The 23,744-nt window shown below is 43.7% G+C and overlaps 1 protein-coding gene across 1 annotated transcript; it reads left to right on the top strand.

Moving 5' to 3' along the window:
- Window positions 1-12,329: 12,329 nt before the first annotated feature.
- Window positions 12,330-23,304, top strand: LOC143933539 (uncharacterized). The gene is made up of 2 exons (XM_077456453.1): window positions 12,330-12,433; window positions 18,889-23,304. The coding sequence occupies exon 2, from the start codon at window positions 18,891-18,893 to the stop codon at window positions 21,087-21,089; it is 2,199 nt and encodes a 732-aa protein (XP_077312579.1). The 5' UTR covers window positions 12,330-12,433; window positions 18,889-18,890; the 3' UTR covers window positions 21,090-23,304.
- Window positions 23,305-23,744: the final 440 nt, after the last annotated feature.

Here is a 23,744-nt window from a genome sequence, read left to right as displayed (position 1 = left end):
AAAAATGGAATTGGATTATAAAGTGGGGCAGTTGAACATCTATGATATAGGTGTCCCCATACAACACTAACACACTTTCACTCAGCCCCTGCATCTTATAATCAAATGTAAAATTTAAACTGGGTCTTAAAAATCCCTTCACAGGATTTATTTTACCCCGGCCCGATTGGCAGGGATATTTTCATCTTGCTCTGCAGAGTACTGATGTGTACATTCCCCTGCCAATTTTGACCATGTTTTCTTGCGCTGCCCACGTTGAACCATGACTTTTGGATGGAAGTCAGGAAGTCATTATTATTAATGATTTATATAGCGCCAACAGTTTACACAGCGCTTTACAATGTATAGGGGAGACAACACAATTACAGTACAATACAAAAGGTACAGGAGGAGGAGAAGTCATGAAATGTATTGCATAGTTCTTAGCCCCCCCCCCCCCGTTCCAATTACAGTTTCTGTATGCCTACTCGGCCTAGTAGAGGAGGTGGTTCCGACCAATGCCCATAGAACCCTACTCAACATATTATTGTTTTATGCTATTAACCCCCCCTAGCGGTAATCCCGAGTCTGGCTCGGGTTGGAAATTTACTGACAGGAGCGGTAACCCCGAGCCAGACTCGGGATCGCTTCGCTCGATGCAGGGGAGGACACAGGGAGAGTTACTTACCTTGTCCCCTGGATCCAGAGATGTCCTCCACGCTGTGTGATCGAGTTGTCCTCCGCTCGATTCACAGTGCCGAATGCCGCCGAGCTCAGTTCCCTGCGACGTTACGGCAAATTCAAAAAAGTAAAAACACACAAAACACACACAGTACTGTAATCTTACAGATTATAGTGCTGTATTACAAAATACACAACCCCTTTGTCCCTAGTGGTCTGTGCAGTGCCCTGCATGCACTTTTATATTATAAATACTGTTTTTTCTGCCTGGAATTTGGAGATTGTCCATAGCAAACAAAACGTGTCCCTTTTTCAGTGTTTTAGGATTTGATTACATTATTGAATAATTTTTATTATTAGTTATTATATTATAAACTTTATCATACCCGGGATGTTTGCTAGACTCTGGTTTGAAGAGATTTAAGAGCGTTATTCCTAAGAATTACAGGACTACAAAATAAAACGCCAGATTTCCATGCAAAATAATTGTACCCCTTTCAGCACCTAATTCCAGACTGAATCATACCGCCAGGGAGGTTAAAGCTTTTATTTTACAGTGGAAGAAACCCACCGCCCCACGTGGTCCTTCTGGAAAGGCCTAGTAAACTCCATGATACTGTTCTATAGGGCCACCTATCTTTCCAGAGGGGGTGAAAAGAAGTTTTAATTTTAGTAGGTTTAGTTGGTCTGTGTTATTATTACCAGATTTTAGCTCAGATATAAGCAGGTTATTTATTAAAGGAAAATACACTTTGCACTGCAAGTGCACTTGGAAGTGGAGTCGCTGTAGATCCGAGGGGGACATGCCAGAAAAAGCTTGCACATGATTGGATGGTAACATCAGCAGAGCTTCCACTCATTTCAGATACTCCCCTTATGCCACGTACACACGAGCGGACTTTCCGGTGGACTTGGTCCGGTGGACCAGAGTCCGTCGGACAATTCGATCATGTGTGGGCTCCAGCGGACTTTTTCTTCCCAAAAGCCTGGCGGACCTAGAAATAAGACTGGCTTCAAATTCGTCCGCCGAACTTGGCTTTTAGCGGACAATCCGTTCGTCTGTGTGCTAGTCCAACGGACTAAAACCAACGCTAGGGTAGCTATTGGCTACTGGCTATGAACTTCCTTATTCTACGTTATCACGTTCAGATCCGTCTGACTTTTGCAGTGATCGTGTGTGGCCAAGTCCATTCGTTTTGAAAGTCCGGCGGACCTCAGCTGCAAAGTCCGTCGAAAAGTCCGGTTGTGTGTACGCGGCATAAGATTTAGAGCTGCTGAACTTCCAAGTGCACTTTCAGTGCAAAGTGGATTTGCCTTTCGTAAATAACCCCCCCAATGTATATCTTTGTCCGGCCCTGCGTGGCCTTAATTTTTCATGGCAGCGCTCTGTGATGTGCTGTCTGTCTGTGTACTTGTACTTGTGGAAAATGTGTACTAAAAATAATTTCTAAAAATAACTTAAACTGAGTTAAAATTGTAAAGCAGACCTTATATTTAAATTCAAAAGTCCCTTTTGTGTAAAATAAAATACATCTCCTGAGTTCCCTCATTTGGCCTTAAGTCTAGAAAAAAAATGAACACATGATCTGCCGGTGTTCTGCCAAAAACTGTCCTCCCCTCGGATAGTGTCTGCCTCGTACTGCACAGGCGCAGTTCTTGCGCAGTACAGAGGACAAGGAGATTCCGAAAGTCTCCGAAGATGAACAGTGCCTGCGCACTGAGTCCAGGCTGAAGCCCCACCATTCAAGTGGACATACGGTAGCACTTAGTAACAGGGCCCCTCGCGGGCACGCTTCGCTCGCCACGCTTTGGGCACGCTTCGCTCGCCACGCTTTGGGCACGCCCTCGCTTCGCTCGGCAATTTTTTATTCTAACTCTATGTCCACTTGGATGGTGGCGCTTGAACCTGGACGCAGTGCGCAGGCACCGTTCATCTTCGGAGACTTTCGGCGTCTCCTTGTCTTCCGTACTGCACAAGCGCAGTACAGGGCGGACACTATCTGATAGAACACCGGCAGCATTGTGGATGCCTCCATTGACATACACACAATTACACAATATACATCAAACCAAGAAATGTTACACATCAGCACACACTGATAGGATGACTTACATTACCCTGATCTATTTGAAATATACTGTATATCTAAAAATCATTAGGAAGGCTGTAGCCATAGTTCGATTAGTAATGGGTTCCTGCAGATGTTCTATACAGCAAGGTAGTGTGTGGAAGGTAGGAATTAGCAGAAGGAATGGGGGCAGGGGCGGACTGACAACTCATGGAGCCCACAGGCAATAGGATATTATGGGGCCCCCGGGCAAAAGGAAAAGATTATGGGGCTCCCAGGCAATAGGAGATTATGGGGCCCCCAGGCAATAGATTACGGGGCCACACAGTATACACACACACAAACATACAGTATACACACACAGACACACAATATACACACACAGTATACACACACAGAATAGGTACTGGAGAGGCGGGGCAGCTATAATCTTGGAATTTTTTTTTAAAACACAGATTTTTACATACTGTCCCTGTTTTTTTTAAGCTGGCAACCCTGATGGGGTCCCTTAGTGGCGTGGGGCCCTCGGGCAGTGCCTGAGTGCCCCAATGGTCAGTCTGCCCCTGAATGGGGGGCTATTTGTTGAACCTTATCAAGTTGACTTCAACAACAACATGAGCCTGCTGGCTGTTTGGAACAAATCTACCCGGATTTCGGGACAGCTATATCGAAGGCACATCCCAATACCGGTGCATACAAATGCAATTATCCATGTTCCATCCAATTGGATACCGGTTTGTTTGTAACCTGTTACACTATTTCTAAATAAGTCGTACCAATACAAAGATTTCTGTTTTTGGTCTCTAGATCTCCCATTCAGGAATTATTTATCTTTGTGTGCCTACTGATTGAGATTCTTGTTAACTTGATCCCTGGTGTGGGTTCTTTTGTTGGGTCGGGTTTTCCTCCCCCCCCCCCTTTCGGTCATTTGTGGGGTGGCCGCTCTCGTCTACAATCCTTCTGAACCCTTCAGGGTCAGCATAGCCATATCTCCTAGCTTTTAATTATTGATGTGACATAGCAAGACACCTGCTCTTGGATGAAATCATAGATACCTCTACCACTTGCCACGGATGAAGAGGAATATCGCATGACCTCGAAACGCTTTGGGTATTACTCTATCAGTACGAGAGTGTTTCAAAATAGTGGTTGTGATCTTGTGATTATTATGCAACACATCTTTCATGTATTTTTGTATTTTGTTTGACAGTCAATTCTGTGTCTCTTTCTTTTTTTTTTTTCCAATAACAGTTTTATTGATAAATTTTGACAGGCGCACATGCAGTACAGTACACGATGGTTACTAAAACATGAAGGCAGCAACCTTCGCATACATCCTAATCTGTTACACTATCATGCAATGTCTTACATACAAGCGACAGTGATCTCTCATCTCATGCTATTAGAACATTGTGATTGCATGGAAAATGACAGCAACTAAATATAGCAACTTACTGAAATAAAGACAGGAGTCACTAGGGGACACATAGTGAAAGAAAAGGAAAGAGAAAGGGAGAGAAGAAGGTGAGAAGTCATCGGATTGGCTTAATTACCGAATCAGGGTGGGTCCTCCCGGCGGTGCCACAGCTCCCAGACCTTGTCATGGGCCTCCAATCTGTCCTGTATTCTAGCAGACATTTTCTCCATCAATTCCACATCTTTGATCCTGGCATACAGGGTCTCAGGGGAGGGAGGGGAGCGACGTTTCCAATTAAACGCCACCAGACAGCGCGCTGCTGTGAGGATATGTCGGGTCAGTTTCTTATAGGGGACAGGGATTTTCAGTGGTGATAAACCCAGTAGTAACATTCTTGGATTCAAGGATTACAGTCTTGCCAGCTCTTCTTGCTATTGTATACAAGCTGTAAACTCACTAATTTACATTGTAGCAAAAGTGTAATTTCTTCAGTGTTGTCACATGAAAAGATAGAATAAAATATTTACAAGTGAGACGTGTACTCACTTTTGTGAGATACTGTATATAACCCTTGAGAGGAGGAATGTAGAGAGTAATGAACGAGTTCTGCTGTTCTATATGTTGGACAGCAATTGGTTCTGGTGAGTTTACACTCTTTATGTTTGGTGGAGGCAAGAACACCAAGGTGGAAGTTCCCACACTGCTGATCATCTTTGTTTTCTTATAAACTTTATTACTTGTCAACGTTTTAAAAGATATTTTTTCTTGCACTATTTACAGGCATACCCCAATTTTAAGTACACAATGGGATTTAGTTACTAAAGCTGGAAAGTTCAAAATCTGTCTCACTTCTGCATAGAAACCAATGAGCTTCCAGGTTTTATTACCAAAGCTTAATTGAACAAGCTGGGGGTAGAAGCTCATTGGTTTCTATGCAGAAGTGACCCTGATTTTGCACTTTCTAGCTTTAGTAAGTAAACCCCATTGTGTACTTAAAAGTGGGGTATGCCTGTACAACAGTTCCTCTAACATGGGTCATTTTTACATCTATGCATTTTATGGAGAGGCCCAGAAACTTTTTTCAGTTTTTTGGTTCCATAGACTTCAATGGATCAAAAACGTGTATTGAAAAATGCGAAATGCACATGGAATATGCAAACTGCAACCTGCATAGGTGTGAACAAGGCCTTATGCCACGTACGCATGACCAGACTTTTCGAGGGACTAGGTCCGATGGTCTTCCCGACGGACTTTCGGCGGAGTTCCGACTGACTTTCCGAATGAACGGACTTGGCCACACACAATCACACCAAAGCCTGATGGATTCGAACGTGATGACGTACGACCGGACTAGAATAAGGAAGTTTATAGCCAGTAGCCAATAGCTGCCCCAGGGTCGGTTTTTGTCCATCGGACCAGCATACACACAAATGGATTTCTCGGTGCGGCGGAGTTCCGGTGGAAAAATTTAAAACATGTTCTATTTCTAAAGTCCACCGGATTTTTGGCAAGCAAAGGTCTGATGGAGCCCACACAAGATCGAATTGTCCAACAGACTCGTTCCGTCTGACCTTTGCTGTCAAAAAGACCGGTCGTGTGTAAGCGGCATTAGGCCTAAATCCACTATGCCATCCATTCATAAAAATGTTTTCCTTTATAAATGTATGGCCTACTAGAGCTGTTGGAAGTGTTCTTTACTAGATTGTTCTGTTTTTTGGCCCAATTCTGTGCTGATGTCTATGAAAATATTGTGGAAACTGATGAAAACGTGACTATATATATATTTTTTTTGTTTCTTTTTCAAAGATTTCATTCAGATTTTTTCAAATAAAGAATGATATAAATATTGAAATTCATTGAATATTACAGCAAGGGTACAATATCTAATAGTTTATACAAATATGTTGTAAACACTAAAATAAATAAATAAATGTTTTCAAAATTTGCAAGTAACATAATATATTGTAACATGTAAATCTAATATATATAAAATATACGTTTTCAAACTCTGTTAAAGAAAAGTACCCTTAAATGTACATGACGTCTAATAAGCTTGTGTAAACCAATGAGGATGAGTTTGTCATCTTTTCTTAACCACTTCAATACTGAGCCTATTCTGGCACTCCTCTCCTACACGTAAAAATCATAATTTGTTTGCTAGAAGATGACTCAGAACCCCAAAACATTATTTTTTTTTTTTTTAAGCAGACACCCTAGGGAATAAAATGGCGGTCATTGCAACTTTTTATCTCGCACAGTATTTGCGCAACAATTTTTCAAACGCATTTTTTCAGAAAAAAAAAGGTTTCATGAGTTAAAAAATAACAAAACGGTAAAGTTAGCCCATTTTTTTCTATATAATGTGAAAGATGATGTTACGCCGAGTAAATAGATACCTAACATGGTCACGCTTTAAAATTGCGCACATTAACGGAATGACGCCGAACTTCAGTACTTAAAAATCTCCATAGGAGACGCTTTAAGTTACATATTAAGAGTTACAGAGGAGGTCTAGAGCTAGAATTGTTGCTTGCGCTCTAACGCACGTGGCGATACCTCACATGTGTTTACATATGTGGGCTGGACTAACGTGTGCGTTCGCTTATGAGCGCGAGCTACCGGGGACAGGGGCGTTTTAAAAAACTAATTTTTTTATTTTATTTTTTATTTTACTTTATTTTATTTATTTTTTTTACAACTTTTTTTTTTTATCACTTTTATTCCTATTACAAGGAATGTAAACATCCCTTGTAATAGGAATCATTCATGACAGGTCCTCTTTATGGAGAGATGCGGGATCAATAAGACCCCACATTTCTCCTCCAGGCTGGAAAGCATGAGATCGTGAAAAAAAATTCACCGATCTCATGCTGACAGCCGCGATCGTGGCTTTGTTTACTTCCAGGAACCCGGGCGTGACATCATAACTATGCTCCCGGGCCTTCCGACGGTCATAGAGACCATCTGGTCACCGGAAATCTCTATCGTCATCATCCTGCGCTGGACGATTCTTTCTCCGGGTCCCCAATGGCACGGGAGAGCCCGGAGAAGCACCGCATGGTGGCGGGGGGGGGGATGTCCCCTCCCACCGCCTGTAAGAACGATCAAGCAGTGGAAGCAGTGGAACTGCCGTTATGATCGTTCTTATGATGCACAGAATCGCCGGCTGAAAACAAGGATATCTGAATGATGCCTGTGGCTGCTGCCATCATTCAGATATTCCCACTCAAAGTCCAGGACGTCATATGACAGCCTTGGGCAGGAAGTGGTTAATATCGTAGGTGAATATTACAGTAGGTCCAACAGAGACCTTATGGGGCCAAAATAAAAAAAAACAGGAAGGAAAAAGAGAAAAAAGATAAGAAAGGAGAAAGGTTAAAGATATAAGGTATCTTGTGCCGACATTTCTATTTTTTAAGTAATTTCAAGTGCAAACAGTTCTAAAACCATCAATTTGATAATGTTGTCCACGGATCCCAGGATTTCTCAAATAATTGAACCTTATCATTTAATATGGCTGAAAGATGTTCATTAATCATAATCCAGGACAGTTTTACTGTGGGGCATAGCCACCATATGGTAAACATTGTTCCGTCGTGTTCACAATCTCTAAAACATAATGGAGAAGCTCCTGTGATATAAGAAGTTATCCCTTTCGGGGCAAGATACCATCTTAGCATAACTTTGTAGTTAGCTTCTACGATAGAAGTGTTGATCGTGAATCTCGAGGCATGATAAGATAACGTATACCAATCTTTCATCTCTAGAGTTTCATTCCAATCCCTCTCCCAACGTTCCATATAACCGAGTTTTGCAGGAATCGATGTTAAGATGGAATATTAGTTTGAAATGTGTCCTTTAAGCCCCGGAACCAATTTGCAGCCAAAGGACCAGGCCCCTTTTTGCGATTCGGCACTGCGTCGCTTTAACTGACAATTGTACGGTCGTGCGACGTGGCCCCAAAATTGGCAAAATTGACATCCTTTTTTTCCCACAAATAGAGCTTTCTTTTGGAGGTACTTGATCACCCCTGCGCTTTTTGATTTTTTTTTTGCGCTATAAACAAAAATAGAGAGTAAATTTTGAAAAAAACGCATTATTTTTTACTTTTTTGCTATAATAAATATTGCCCAAAAATGTATAAAAAAAACATTTTTTTCCCCTAGTTTAGGCCAATACGTATTCTTCTACATATTTTTGGTAAAAAAAAAATCGAAATAAGCATTTATTGATTGGTTTGCGCAAAAAAAAAATATATATATACATATATATATATATATATATATATATATATATATATATATATATATATATATTATAAAAAAATTATTAATAAAAATGACATAAAACTATCCCCTATTTTGTAAACGCTATAATATATATATATATATATATATATATATATATATATATATATATATATATATATATATATATATAATAGCGTTTACAAAATAGGGGATAGTTTTATGTCATTTTTATTAATAATTTTTTTTTAACTAGTAATGGCAGCGAACAGCGATTTTTATTGTGCCTGCGACATTATGGCGGACACATCGGACATTTTTGACACATTTTTGGGACCATTGTCATTTTTACAGCAATCAGTGCTATACAAATGCCCTGATTCCTGTGTAAATGACACTGGCAGTGAAGGAGTTACCAGGGGGTGGCAGTGTAGGGGTTAAGTGTTCCTAGGGGCGTGTTACTAACTGTGGGGGGCTGGGCTGTGTGTTAGTGAATACTGATCTCTGCTCCAATCACATGGAGCAGAGATCAGTGTTACTTGTTGCTAGGCAGAACGGGAGATCACAGGGATCCCGACCGGCACACGCACGCGCTGGCGGCGGCGCGCACGCGTTGGCAGGGCGGCAAATACAAATGGACATATCTATACGCCAATTTGCCTGCCCGTGCCATTGTGCCAACGTATATTGTTGCGCGCTGGTCGGGAAGTGGTTAAGCGGGATAGCAGGCATGTGCCTGCCGCTGGAGGTGCGTGCACGCACCTGTTGCACTGCGGGAATGCCTATGTGCGTGACCGCCGGTCACGATGACCACAGGCTACGCACAATCGCAGGCACGAGAGCCAGAACAGGGATGTGTGTGTGTAAATACACACATCCCAGTTCTGTGAGGAGAGGAGATGCAGATCGTGAGTTCCTGCTAGCTAGGAACATCTATCTGTCATCTCCTCTAGTCAGTCCCATCCCCCTACAGTTAGAACAAACACGAGGGAACACAGTTAACCCCTTGATCGCCCCCCTAGTGTTAACCCCTTCCTTGCCAGTGACATTTACACAGTAATCAGTGTATTTTTATAGCACTGATCGCTGTATAATTGTAAATGGTCCCAAAAATGTGTCAAACATGTCTGATGTGTCCGCCATAATGTCGCAGTCACAATAAAAATTCCAGTTCACCACCATTACTAGTAAAAAAAAAAAACATTAATAAAAATGCCACAAATTTATCCCCTATTTTGTAGACGCTATAGCTTTTGCGCAAACCAATCAATATACGCTTATTGCGATTTTTATTACCAAAAATATAGAAGGATACATATCAGCCTAAACTGGGGAAACAATTTCCTTAAAAAATAAAAATAAAATTGTGGATATTTATTATAGCATAAAGTACAAAATATTGGGAGTTCCAAAAGGCAAATCCACTTTGCACTGAAGGTGCACTTGGAAGTGCAGTCGCTCTAAATCTAAGAGGTAGATCTGAAATGAGGGGAAGCTCTGCTGATTTTATCATCCAATCATGTGCAAGCTAAAATGCTGTTTATTTATTTTCCTTGCATGTCCCCCTCAGATCTACAGCGACTGCACTTCCAAGTGCACTTGTAGTGCAAAGTGGATTTACCAATAATCCCCATTGTGTTTTTTCAAAATTGTCACTCTTTTTTTGTTTATAGCGCAAAACCTGAAAACCGCAAAGGTGATCAAATACCACCAAAGGAAAGCTCTATTTGTGGGGGGTATAACATTGCACGACCACGCAATGGTCAATTAAATCAATGCAGTGGCGTATCGCAAAAAATGGCCTGGTCATTGAGCAGCCAAATCTTCTGGGGCTGAAGTGGTTAAACAAAATATATTATTGTACATGTGTATTTATGGGGGGAGTTAAAAAAAAATATTTTATTTTGGGGGGGGGGGGGGGAGTTTTATGTGCTTGGGTGTAACTTTCATTTTTTTAAATGTATATTACTTTTATTAAGTTCCCTATGCAATGTTTTTTTGGTGACAGGTTCTCTTTGATGAGATGTCCACGGTCTAAAAGACCCCCAATGTCTCCCCTGTGTGCCACTGAATGTAATGCAATGCACATTGCCCTGCGTCGCATTGTTCCCTGGCCATGCTAGCCGGAGACACAGAGACGTGAAGTGATATCAAACACGTCACTTCTCGGGTCAGCAACAAGGAGGGGAGGAAATCAGACGTGTGTCCACTCTTCTCCTCTACCTGCCGGCAACCGCTGTGTCATCCTGGGCCTGCATATGGTCAAGCAGAGCCTGGGATACATCATAACTCCCAACTGTCCCTGATTTCGAGAGACTGTCCCTGATTTGGAGCAATGTCCCCCTGCCCCTGATTTGTCCCTCATTTTGGTCTGTTATATATAGATGTATATAAAATGCACTTTTTATCTTTCAAAATGTGTTTTCCGGCGCTAAACCTTTCACCCGATTTCTAAATTACTGCATTTGTAAATTCCAAAAGCCAATATAAAGGAATAAATACTCGTGGGTTTAACCAATCATTTATATTATATAATTCTCCTTTAAGGGGCCGTGGCAGGGGGTGTGTCCTATGTTTACATACTTTTGCTAATAGGTGTCCCTCATTCCCATTTCAAAAAGTTGGGAGATATGATAGATGGTGGTGGGGGGCAGGGCCGGGCTTACCATTGGGCTTGACTGGGCTCCACCGAGATACATAGCCAAGTGTACTCGGCTCAGCTCTGCTCAGTCCCGCCCTATGATGCACATAACACAGGGACTGGGCATGACTGCGAGCCCCGCCAAGTACACTCGGCTACTCTTGGCTCCTCTCAGGACTGCGAGAGGACCCGAGAGCCTCCGAGAGGACCCAAGAGCCACTGAGAGGATCCAAGAACCACTGAGAGGACCCGAGAGATGCTGAGACCCGTCAAGAGGACCCAAGAGCTGCCAAGAGGACCCAAGAGTACCCAAGAGCCACTGAGAGGACCTGGGAGGACCCAAGAACCACTGAGAGGACCCGAGAGCCTCCGAGAGAACCCAAGAGGACCCAAGAGCCACTGAGAGGACCCAAGAACCACAGAGAGGACCTGAGAGACGCCGAAACCTGTCAAGAGGACCCGAGAGCTGCTGAGAGGACCCAAGAGCCACTGAGAGGACCAGGGAGGACCCAAGACCCACTGAGAGGACCCAAGAACCACAGAGAGGACCTGGGAGACGCCGAGACCTGTCAAGAGGACCCAAGAGCCACTGAGAGGATCTAGGAGGACCCAAGAACCACTGAGAGGACACAAGACTGTATCTCGGCGGCGCTATTTTTAAACTTCAAGACTGCAATGACAAGGAAGCAAATGACACTGGGGCAAGGCTCAACTGACGAGGCTGCAATGACACTGGACAAGGCTGCAGATGGATGGACAAGGCTGCAGAAGGACACTGATAAGGCTGCATTGATGGGCATTTAAATGTAAGTTTTTTCCTTAAACTTCCCTCCTAAAAGTTTTTTCCTTAAAATTCTCTCCTAAACTTGGAGTGTGTGTTATACGCCGATAAATACGGTAATGTATAGAAGGTAGGGCCCGAAAGTGACTCAAGCCCAGGGGCCCCCACCACTCTAACTCCTGCCCTGGTGGGGGGCCATTACTGGGGCTGTGTGGAAGCACAATGGAAAAAAAGAAAGAGGAGAAAGATCAACCGCTAGGATCAAGACAATACAATTTATTCAAGTGCAATGTAAACAAATGCATACATAAAACCATAAATAAAGTTGCTACGTTTTCATAAAAGCTGGGTTACAAAATATACACATTAAAAGTTTAAAAATGCTGTCAGATCCATACAACATAAGGACCTGGAAGCAAAAGGGTTAAAGAGTAGTTGTTTGAAGGGATCGCCAGCAGAGGCAGTGAATGTGTCAGGAGTAGGAGAATTGAAACAATCCTGCTGCAAAAATCAATCTATCCTTAGGCAGAAGGGTTAAAAAAGGGGAGGAGTCAACAACACTTTTCTACTGTCTTTATACAAGGAAGTAGTTGCAACACGGAGCGTCATCATTCCTCGGTAAGTCTTTGCTTTACTAACTAATTCAAGATTTCCTAGCTCTTAAAAGCTGAGCAATCAATATGCAGAAGGTTTCGTGATCACATATTAAGAGCAGAGTTAGGAAAGGATTTGGTCGGACAAGACTTCATGTAGATCAGGGGCCTTGTTTATCTTACAAATATTTGCATGCATCAGAGTCCCTGCTTTCATTAGGATCCCCATCAGAATACCCCTTATACAGGGGCGGATCCAGGGTCTAATCTCGGGAGGGGCACGGCTAGAAAATATGTTTGGTTTTTTTTTAGGGCAATTTATCAGGGAAATGGCCGGTGTTGGCGCTTCAATCATCCCGGCACCAGGGTTGTTATGGTGTCCGAATGATTGAAGCGCATAATTTCTATTATTACATTGTTATATAAATTTAAATGGTTCAACTCACCATAATGCAGAATCAGTGGGAGCCCTGAGGGTGTCACCTCCCACGTCGCATGCCACCAAATGCGGATTGTCACTTGCCACCTCACTTGCCACACATTGCAGATTGTCACTTGCCACATCAACTGTCATCAGATGCCACGTCACCTGCCACACATTGCGGATTGTCACTTGCCACGTCACCTGCCACACATTGCGGATTGTCACTTGCCACGTCACCTGCCACACATTGCGGATTGTCACTTGCCAAGTCACCTGCCATATATTGCGGATTGTCACTTGCCATGTAGCCTGCCACACATTACAGATTGTCACTTGCCACGTCACCTGCCATATATTGTGGATTGTCACTTGCCACCTCACTTGCCACACACTGCGGATTGTCACTTGCCACATCACCTGTCATCAGATGCCACGTCACCTGCCACACATTGCGGATTGTCACTTGCCACATCACCTGCCACACATTGCGGATTGTCACTTGCCACCTCACTTGCCACACATTGCGGATTGTCACTTGCCACATCACCTGTCATCAGATGTCACGTCACCTGCCACACATTGCGGATTGTCACTTGCCACGTCACCTGCCACACATTGCGGATTGTCACTTGCCAAGTCACCTGCCACACATTGCGGATTGTCACTTGCCAAGTCACCTGCCATATATTGCGGATTGTCACTTGCCATGTAGCCTGCCACACATTACAGATTGTCACTTGCCACGTCACCTGCCATATATTGTGGATTGTCACTTGCCACCTCACTTGCCACACATTGCGGATTGTCACTTGCCACATCACCTGTCATCAGATGCCACGTCACCTGCCACACATTGCGGATTGTCGCTTGCCACGTCACCTGCCACACATTGCGGATTGTCCCTTGCCACCTCACCTGCCACACATTGCGGATTGTCACTTGCCAAGTCACCTGCCACACATTGCGGATTGTCACTTGCCAAGTCACCTGCCATATATTGCGGATTGTCACTTGCCATGTAGCCTGCCACACATTACAAATTGTCACTTGCCACGTCACCTGCCATATATTGCGGATTGTCACTTGCCATGTAGCCTGCCACACATTACAAATTGTCACTTGCCACGTCACCTGCCATATATTGCGGATTGTCACTTGCCACATCACTCTCCACACATTGCCGATTGTCACTTGTCACGTCACTTGCCACGTCACCTGCCACATCACCTGTCATACATTTCGGATTGTCACTTGCCACGTAGCCTGCCACACATTACGGATTGTCACTTGCCACGTCACCTGCCACACATTGCGGATTGTCACTTGCCACGTCAATCTGCATCTGCTATGCAGATTGTCACTTGCCACTTTGCCTGTCAGCACTTGCCATGTCCCCTGCCACCCATTACAGATTGTCACTTGCCACCAGGGTTGCCACCTGCCACATGTTGCGGATTGTCACCTACTGTGTCACTTTCCTGCTAAAGTGGTCTTTTGCTGTGTCCCAGAGTGAAATTAAGCAGCAGAGAGATGATGTAATCTCTCTGCTGCCCACAGCTTCCCGCACAGTGAGGGCGGAACTGCAGGGATGCAGGGCGGTGAGAGATGATGTCATCTCCCTGCTCCCCTGCCCATCGGCTTTCTGATTGGCCAGCAACCCACTCAAACACTGAGCTGCCCAGCTGCCCCCACCTGCCCACTCTCCGACCGAGCCGCCCGCACTGTCAGCCACGGAGCCGCCCGCCCACGATATCACCCCCGGATCCGCCCCTTCCCTTACGTCCTATTTACATCAGGGTCCTAATCAGAGCTCCCCTTATATCAGGGTTCCCATTAAAGTCATCCTTACATTAGAGTTCCTATCAGAGTACCCTTATGCCACAGCCCCCCATACATCAGAATTCCCCTTGCATCAGGGTCAGAGTCCCTTCTTACTTCAGGATACCTATGAGAGTTGCCTCCCTTATATCCGGGTTCCAATCAGAATCCCCCTTATGTCAGGGTCCCCTCTTACATCAGAGTCCCTGCTTACATTAGGATCCCCATCAGAGCAATCACTCTCTTTCCTTCACATTTGTCCCTCATTTTGGGCTACTCTGCGTAGCTGTATATAAAATGCACTTTTTATCTTTCAAAAAGTGTTTCAATTTCTAAATTGCTACGTTTGTAAATCTTAAAAGCCAATATAAAGGAATAGTAGTGGTAAAAAAAAAGCCCTTGTGGATTTAATGAACTTTTTTTTTTTTTCGTTAATTCTCCTTTAACCTGGCGGTACGATTATTTCAGATTATTGATGCTTAATGCGGTACAATTATTTTGCATGGAAATTTGGCGTTTTATATTGTAGGCCTGTAATTCTTAGGAATAACTCACGTAAAGTGGTGTTGCACAGAAAAAAAAAAGAAATTCATCAAAATTCCTAAAAAAAAAAAAAAAAAAAATTTGGAAAAAAAATGTTTTTAACTCACCTCTAAATGCCTGTTGCTAGGGGGTCCCTCATAGTCTGCCCCCTTCAGTGCCCGGGCTGGTGTCATCACTTCACCTCGGCGCAGGAAGGGCTCAGCTCCGCCGCCTCCCTCCTGTCAGTCATCTGGAACACGTGACAGGTCCCAGATGACTGTGCGGCCAATCACGGCGCGCGGCACCGCTCGCGCATGAGCAGGGGCTTCATTCCCCTACATCACTGGGCCCTGGGACGGGTAAGTGTCTGATTATTAAAAGTCAACAGCTGCAGTATTTGTAGCTGCTGACTTTTCTTTCTTTTTTTTTTTTTTTTTTAGGGAATCTACTCTTTAAATCTGTCCAAACCAGAGTCTAGTAGATAGCCCGGGTATGATAAAATTTGAAAAACAAAATCATAATTTATAATATAATAAATAACTATAAATAATTCTAACAAATAATAATATAATAAAAATGATGCAATAATGTAATCAAATCAAAAACACTGAAATTTGCTCAGTTGCAGAATTGTCACTGTCATTACTTTTCAGTGTTTGATGACGGATCTCCCCACAAATCGCTATTGCTTAATTCTGCAGGTGATTCTAATTTATTATCGCTGTTTTCTAGCTGGTCTAAAACCACTTTTGATGTAAAGGGACGGTTTTGGTTGCTATTGATAATCTCCCGTTACAAAATAAAACTACATGCAGGACACTGGGCAGACCACTAGGGACAAAGGGGATGTGAAATTATTACATATAGCAATGTAATCTGTAAGATTACATTATACTGTATGTATTGTGTGTGTTTCACTTTTTGAATTTGGAGCCGTTCTCCGTCCCTGTGCGTCGCAACGCTCGCAGGGAACGGAGCTTGGCTCCATGATACATCGAGCAGAGGACGGGCCACTCACACAGCAGGGGGGGGACATCACTGGATCCAGGGGATAAGGTAAGCACACTCTTCTTGGATCCTGCGATGTGATCCTGAGTCTGGCTCGAGGTTACCGCTTTTGGTTCTGAAATTCCACCCCAAGCCAGACTCGGGAATACCGCCAGGGAGGTTAAGGAGGTGTGGCAGGGTGTGTGTCCTATGCCTACATACATTTGCTAGTAGGTGTTCCTCATTCCCGTCTCAAAAAGTTGGGGGGTATGCATCAAGGTCCCCATCAGAGTCCTCTCTTACATCATTGTCCATATCAGAGCCCCCTTATAGCCGGATTCCCATCAGAACCCCCCCCTTATGTCAGGGTCCCCACCAGTGTCCCCTCTTACTGCAGAGTCCCTATCAGAGGGTACCCTTACATCAGAGTCCTCTCTACATCAGGATCCCCATAAGTGGTGGTCCGTCCATATGGGGTGCAGGGGTGAGGCCCCCTGAATCCATGCACCCAGCCCCTAATCTACATGCAGGATGCCAGATGCATGGATTTCAATGGGTTTTTTTTTTTAAGCACATGATTAGAGCCTGAGGCTGTAATTAGCTTAAAAAAAGGGTTGGCTTTGGCCCCAGAGCACTGCGCCCTAAGCCCACCCAGTTGTATGGCTATAGCAAATTAACATTCGCTAATGTCTTCCTGCCTCTCTTCCTGGGCAATCAGGAAGCGGGTCCCGAGACCCGATTGGCCAGGGAGTTTTGGCCAATTGAGTCTCAGGACCCACTTCATGTTTTTGCCGTGAGGAGAAACAATGGCTCCTTGGCACTGATTGCCGCCTTCCTGTCTCCATTGAGGCCATCCCATCCTCCTAGCCGAGCCCATAGCAGAAGCCAGGAGCTTGAATCAAACAGTGTGAGTGCCGAGGCCAGCCTTCTGGGGGGGTGGGTGGTGGTTGCGTTATGTGCGAGTAGGGGGGCAGGGTTGTTTACCGCCCGCCAAAAATATTGAGCACTAGCCGCCACTGATCCCCATCAGAGCCTCCCTTATATCTGGGTTCCCATCATAATCTCCCCTTATGTCTGGGTCTCCATCAGAGGCCCCTCTTACATCAGAGTCCCTCTTACATTCCCATCTCAAAATGTTGGGGGTTATGCATCAAGGTCCCCATCAGAGTCCTCTCTTACATCAGGGTCACTATTAGAGCCCCCTTATATCTGGGTTCTCATCAGAATCCCTCCTTATCTCAGGGTCCCCATCAGAATGTCCCTTACATCAGGGTCCCTATCAGAGTCCTCTCCTACATCAAAGTCTCCCCTGTCATTAGGGTTCCCATCAGAACCCCCCTTATATCACGGTCTCAATCAGAGTCCCCTCTTACGTCAGAGACCCTGCTTACATCAGGATCCCCATCAGAGTGCCCCCTTACGCCATATTTTTGCTTATATCCGGGTTCCCATCAGACCCTCCCCAATCAGAATACATCTTATATCATATTCCTGTTTACATCAGGGTCCCCATCAGAGCCCCACTTATATAAGAGTCCCCCTTACATCAGGAACCCCACCAGAGTTTCCTCCCTTATATCTGGGTTCCCATCAGAATCCCCCTTATGTCAGGGTCCCCATCAAAGTCCTCTCTTCAGGTTCCCTGCTGACATTAGGATCCCCATCAGAGTGCCTCCTTACATCAAGGTGTCCATCAGAGTCATTCCTTACATCAGGGTCCCTATCAGAGCCCCTTCATGAAAGGGGCCCCAACAGAGTCCCCTCCTACATCAGAGTTCCTGCTTACATCAGGATCCCCATCAGAGTGCCCCCTTACATCAGTATCCCATCCGAGTGCCCCTTACATCAGGGTTCCCTTCAGAGTCCACTCTAACATCAGAGTCCCCCTTTGTCTCAGGACCTCCATAAGAGTTTCCCCTACATCAGTGCCCCCCCCCCCATATCAGAGTTCCCATCAGAGTCATCCTTACATTAGAGTCGCTGTCAGAGTCCCCTTACATCACAGCCCCCCATACATCAGAATTCCCTTTTACATCAGGGTCCCCATCAGAGTCCCCATCGGAGCCCCCCCTTTCATAAATGCAGGGTGCACACACTAGTTTTTTTTTTTTCTAAGCCCGGCATGCTGAATGTAAAAAAACTGACAGATCTCCCCCTATTGCGCTATTGTGCTCTGACTAGGGGACAACCACCCCAGCTGCCTGGTAGAACACACCAGTAAGCCCTTGCAGCCACTAGCTGGGAGCACTGATTGGATGCTGATTGGCTGGTGGTTTTCCAGCATGCATGTTCGACAGAAGCTGAACATTCAGCCGGCTTCTGTCGGACAGGCTTCTGTACACACTGGCTGAGATTTCTCCTAACAATAGAGTCCCCACCCCCCCTTACATCAGGGTCCCCATCAGAGTTCCCCTCACACCAGGCTCTCTATCGGATCCAATCAGTAGTGTCAGTGGCAGGAATTATGCTCCAGCTCCACTGTTGGCATCCAGTGGAAGGAATTGTGCCTTGTAGCAGTGGGAGGAATAGTGTCCCAAGGGCCAGATAGGGGCAATCAAAGGGCCGAAGTTTGGAGACCACTGCAATATAGGAACAATCATGAACTCTCCACTCTAAATTTTGTAGAATGAGCACCCTTACATTTGTACAATGTGCTGCATCTTTTAATGTTGGGCCATTTTTTCCAGTGCTTTATAACTATAGATTGTTTTTGGGGCTTTTTCTTTCAGTGATGGCGACTGATGATCTGAAGGTTGAGGTGACGTGCTCTATCTGTACAGAAATTTTTACAGATCCCGTCACCCTGAAATGTGGACACAGCTTCTGCCAAGTTTGCATCACAAGAACATTTGACAACAAACACGACAGGGAATGCTTCTGTCCAGAATGCATGCAGGAGTTCGGGAAACGTCCAGAATTAAAGAAGAATCAAAGATTATCCAACATTGCCAAATTTTTGTATTCTGCGGAACCAAAGAGAGACAAACCCGAGCATGTCTGCAGTTATTGTGTTGAATTTGATGTACCCGCTGTTATATTGTGTCTACACTGTGAAGCTTTTCTCTGTGACGTGCATCAACAGGAACACAGCAAGTCACCAGAACACGTCCTCACCGATCCCACCACTTCCCTGGAGGACAGAAAGTGTCCCGTGCACAAGAAGATCCTGGAGTATTACTGCATTGATGATGGTACGTGTATCTGTGCTCACTGCATGACCACAGACCACAATGGGCACAAAGTGAACACAATAAGTGAATTTTTGCAGCAACAAATAAAAAATCTGAACCCGATTCTGGAGAAATTGTCCTCTAAAAAAATAGAAACTGAAGCAATGCTCCAGAGTCTGCAGAATCACAAGAGGAAGATAGATAAAGAGGCAGATGGTGTAGTTGGGAAAGTCAATGCCATAATGAAAGACATCAGGATAAAACAAGAGGATCTAGAGATGAAAGTACTGACTGAGGTCTCCAAGCGACAAAAACAGATTTCCCTCTCAGTCTCCAATGATATCCAGCAACTAGAATACGAAAAGTCTGAAAGAGAAAAGAAGATCACTCAAATTGAGGAGCTGAGTAGAAATACCAACCCAATATCTGCCTTACAGACTGCAGAATTGTTGCTTTGTGTCTCAATGGATGAGTGTAATTTGGACGCAGGGATGGGTAGAGAAATTATCCATAAAGCAGGTGATCTGAATGAGCATGTGATCTTAGAGACTTTGCATTCTGGGCTATCAAATATTGTGGTGGGAGCTGGAAAAGATGTCCACATGAAGGATGTTCTGAAAGTTTCACTCTCTTCAGCTGATGATAATATACACATAGGAAGTAGTAGTAGTAGTGTTTCCAATGAGCCTCAGATACAAGTGCCGATCTTTATACATGAACCAAATGCCCCTGTTCAATCGTACACCCCATCAAAAACTCAAACTAGGGCAATCACAACTAAACCTCAAAACGTCTTACTCATCACAGCCGAATCTCAAAATAATCCACTTGTTGCAGCTGAACCTCCGAAAGTTACACCAGATGAAGCGGAACCTCAAAACAGTCAACTCATTGCAGCTGAACCTCAAAACATTCAACTCATTGCAGATGAACCTCAAAACATTCAACTCATTGCAGCTGAACCTCAAAACATTCAACTCATTGCAGCTGAACCTCAAAACGTCTTACTCATCACAGCCGAATCTCAAAATAATCCACTTGTTGCAGCTGAACCTCCAAAAGTTACACCAGTTGAAGCGGAATCTCAAAACATTCAACTCATTGAGGCTGAACCTCAAAACATTCTATTCATTGCAGCTGAACCTCAAAACATTCAACTCATTGCAGCTGAACCTCGGATTGTTCCACTCATTGCAGTGGAACCTCAAAACATTCCACTTTTTGAAGCTAAATCTCAAAACATTCCACTAATTCTTGGCAATAGGCTTACTACCCAAGAAATGTTACCTGGTGTAAACAAAGCTAGTAACTGCTTGCTCAACTATGATGCCATTGATAATGACATGGATAATGATGTGGATAATGACATTGATAACGACATTGATAAGGACATTGATAAGGACATTGATAATGACGTGAATAATGACGTTGATAACGACGTGGATAACGACATTGATAACGACATTGATTATGACATTGATAATGACGTGGATAATGACATTGATAATGACATGGATAATAACGTTGATAATGACGTTGATAACGACATTGATAACGACATTGATTACGACATTGATAAGGACATTGATAATGACGTGAATAATGACGTTGATAACGACATTGATAACGACATTGATTACGACATTGATAAGGACATTGATAATGACGTGAATAATGACGTTGATATCGACGTGGATAATGACATTGATAACGACATTGATTATGACATTGATAACAACATTGATTACGACATTGATTAGGACATTGATAATGACATGGATAATAATGTTGATAATGACGTGGATAATAATATTCATATTGACACTTATGATGACGTTCATAATGACATTCGTGATGACATCGAAAATAACTTCAATGATGACATCGAAAATGACTATGATGACGTTGCCTGGTGATTACGGTGTATGTGTTCTAGATTAAAAAAATTAAAAACAGTAAGAAAATTAGATACTCCACAATCCTTCTGATGCCGCGTACACACAATCGGAATTCTCAACGGAAAAAGCTCTGATGGTTTTCCCGACGGAATTCCGATGGAATTCGGCTCAAGCTGTCTTGCCTACACACCAAATTCTGATCGTTTATAACGTGGTGACGTCCAACACGTACAACGGGACTAGAAAAAGGAAGTTCAATAGCCAGTAGCCAATAGCTTCCGTCTTGTAGTTGAATCTGAGCATGCATGATTTTTTTGCGTGTCGGATTTGCGCACACACGATCTGAATCACCGATAGAACGTTTTTCCGTCGGGAAAATTGAGAACATGCTATCAATTTTTGGCTGGCGGGAATTCGGATAGCTAAATTCCGATGGAGCATACACACGGTCGCCTTTTCCGATGAAAAGCTCTCATCTGTCTTTTTCTGTCCGGAATTCCTATCGTGTGTACGCGGCATTTGAGAATAAAAATGGAACTGGATTACAAAGTGGGGCAATTGACCATCTACTAACACTAACACACCTTCACTCAACCCTTGCATCTTATAATCAATTTTAAAATTTAAACTGGGTCTTTAAATTGGCTCACAGGATTTATTTTACCGGGCCCGATTGGCAGGGATATATTTATTTTGCTCTGCGGAGTGCTGGAGATGTGTACATTCCCCTGCCAATTTCGACCATGTTTTCTGGCACAGCTGGTTAATCCATGGCTTTTGGATGGAAGTCAGGAAGTCACGAAATGTATTGCAGAGTTCTTGGCCTCCCCTGTTCCAATGACAGTTTCTGTATGACTACTCGGCCTAGTAGAGCAGGTGGTTCTGACCAATGCCTATAGGAAGGAAAGCATATGCCCTAGTTAAATAGGGGAACAAAAAAGATGGGAGAATACACAGATTAGTTTAACATCTGTCCTAATTTGTTACTCTTTTCCAACCTGTCCCTAGTATAGGAATGTCCGGTTGATGATGACTATCTACAAGAAAACAATTTGACTGGCCAATTATTGTGTTGTCTTGCATTCAAGCCACTCATTGGTCTTATGCCCTGTACACACAGTTGGAAATTCCGACGGAAAAGGTCCGATCGGATTATGTTGTCAGAAAATCCGATCATGCGTGGGCTCTATCGGACTTTTTCTGTCGTAAATTCAGACACAAAAAGTTTGAGAGCTGGATCAAAAAATTTTCCGACAACAAAATCCGATCTGACTTTTTCCGATCGTTTGTAGAGTATTCCGATGGACAAAGTGCCACGCATGCTCAGAATAAATTACGAGAAGAAAGCTATTGGCTACTGGCCTCTACGTAGTCCCGTCGTACGCAACTAACACCACCTCATTCCGACCACAAAATCCGTCGGATTTACCAACAACTTTGTCCGACCGTGTGTATGCAACACAAGTTTCGGCCAAAATCCGTCGGAAAAGATCCGAAGGATTTTGTGGTCGGACTGTCCGACCGTGTGTACAGGGCATAAGGCAAAACAGTATATAACAACTCTCATATCTCCATTGTAAACAACTAGGCAATTTTGACTGGCCAATTACCGTGGTATGGTGTCTTGCAACCAAGCCACTCCTTGGTCTCAGTCAAAAAAAGCTCTCATAACTTCCTTGTAAACGTTTTGTTCACTATCCTAGTAAACCATATGACCAATGTGACACCTCAAAATAAAGGTGAAAAGATAAGGTGCAAACATATCTTAACTCTACATGTTTCGCTCACAAAATTCATCAGGAGTACCAAAAAGTGGACCAAATCAATAAAGTAAAAATGAGTCAAACAATTACATAAGGTCCATGGTAATGAAAGGAAATAAAATGGCATCCGATTGTTTAGTCACCCTGCATTTTTAACACTATGAGCATAATGGCCGCCATGCGCCCATGTGCAATGACATCATCACGCACATGTTAGTGCTCTGTAATGTGCTGTTTGTTTGTGTACTTGTGAAAAATGTTTTATAAAAAGAATAATAATAAAAAAAAACATTAAACTGAGTTAAAAATTTAAAGTAGACCTTATATTTAAATTCAAAGGTCACTTTTTTGTGGATGCCTCCATTTACATACACACATATACATAGAACCAAGAAATGTTACACATCAGCACACACACTGATAGGATGACTTACATTACACTACCTTGCGTAGTGTGTTCCGTCAGCGGAGAGAGAGATAGACAGAGAGACAGTGTCTTTACATTTAATTTGAAGCTGGTGCAATTACAGTCCATGTATTGTGCCACCTGCACAGTGTACCCCAATTGCTGGTGTTGTTCTCGTCCTATACCACAGGCAGCTGCAGTAATTACAGTCTGTGTACTGTGTCATCTGCACAGTGTACAGCTAAAGCTACCCCAATTGCTGGTGTTCTTCAGATCCTATACCACAGGCAGGCAGCTGCAGTAATTACAGTCGGTGTATTGTGTCATCTGCACAGTGTACGCCTAAAG

This window comes from Lithobates pipiens, unplaced genomic scaffold (genome assembly GCF_037356315.1).
Source record: "Lithobates pipiens isolate NorthernLeopardFrog02 unplaced genomic scaffold, aLitPip1_a1.2 Scaffold_27, whole genome shotgun sequence".
In the NCBI taxonomy this organism is placed as follows: domain Eukaryota; kingdom Metazoa; phylum Chordata; class Amphibia; order Anura; family Ranidae; genus Lithobates; species Lithobates pipiens.
Note: the sequence above shows the minus strand (reverse complement) of the source record. Positions and strands in the feature narration are given on the sequence as shown.

Bases quoted from the DNA above. Each gene is read 5' to 3' on its own strand.
- LOC143933539 (XM_077456453.1), top strand. From the start codon at position 18,891: ATGGCGACTGATGATCTGAAGGTTGAGGTGACGTGCTCTATCTGTACA.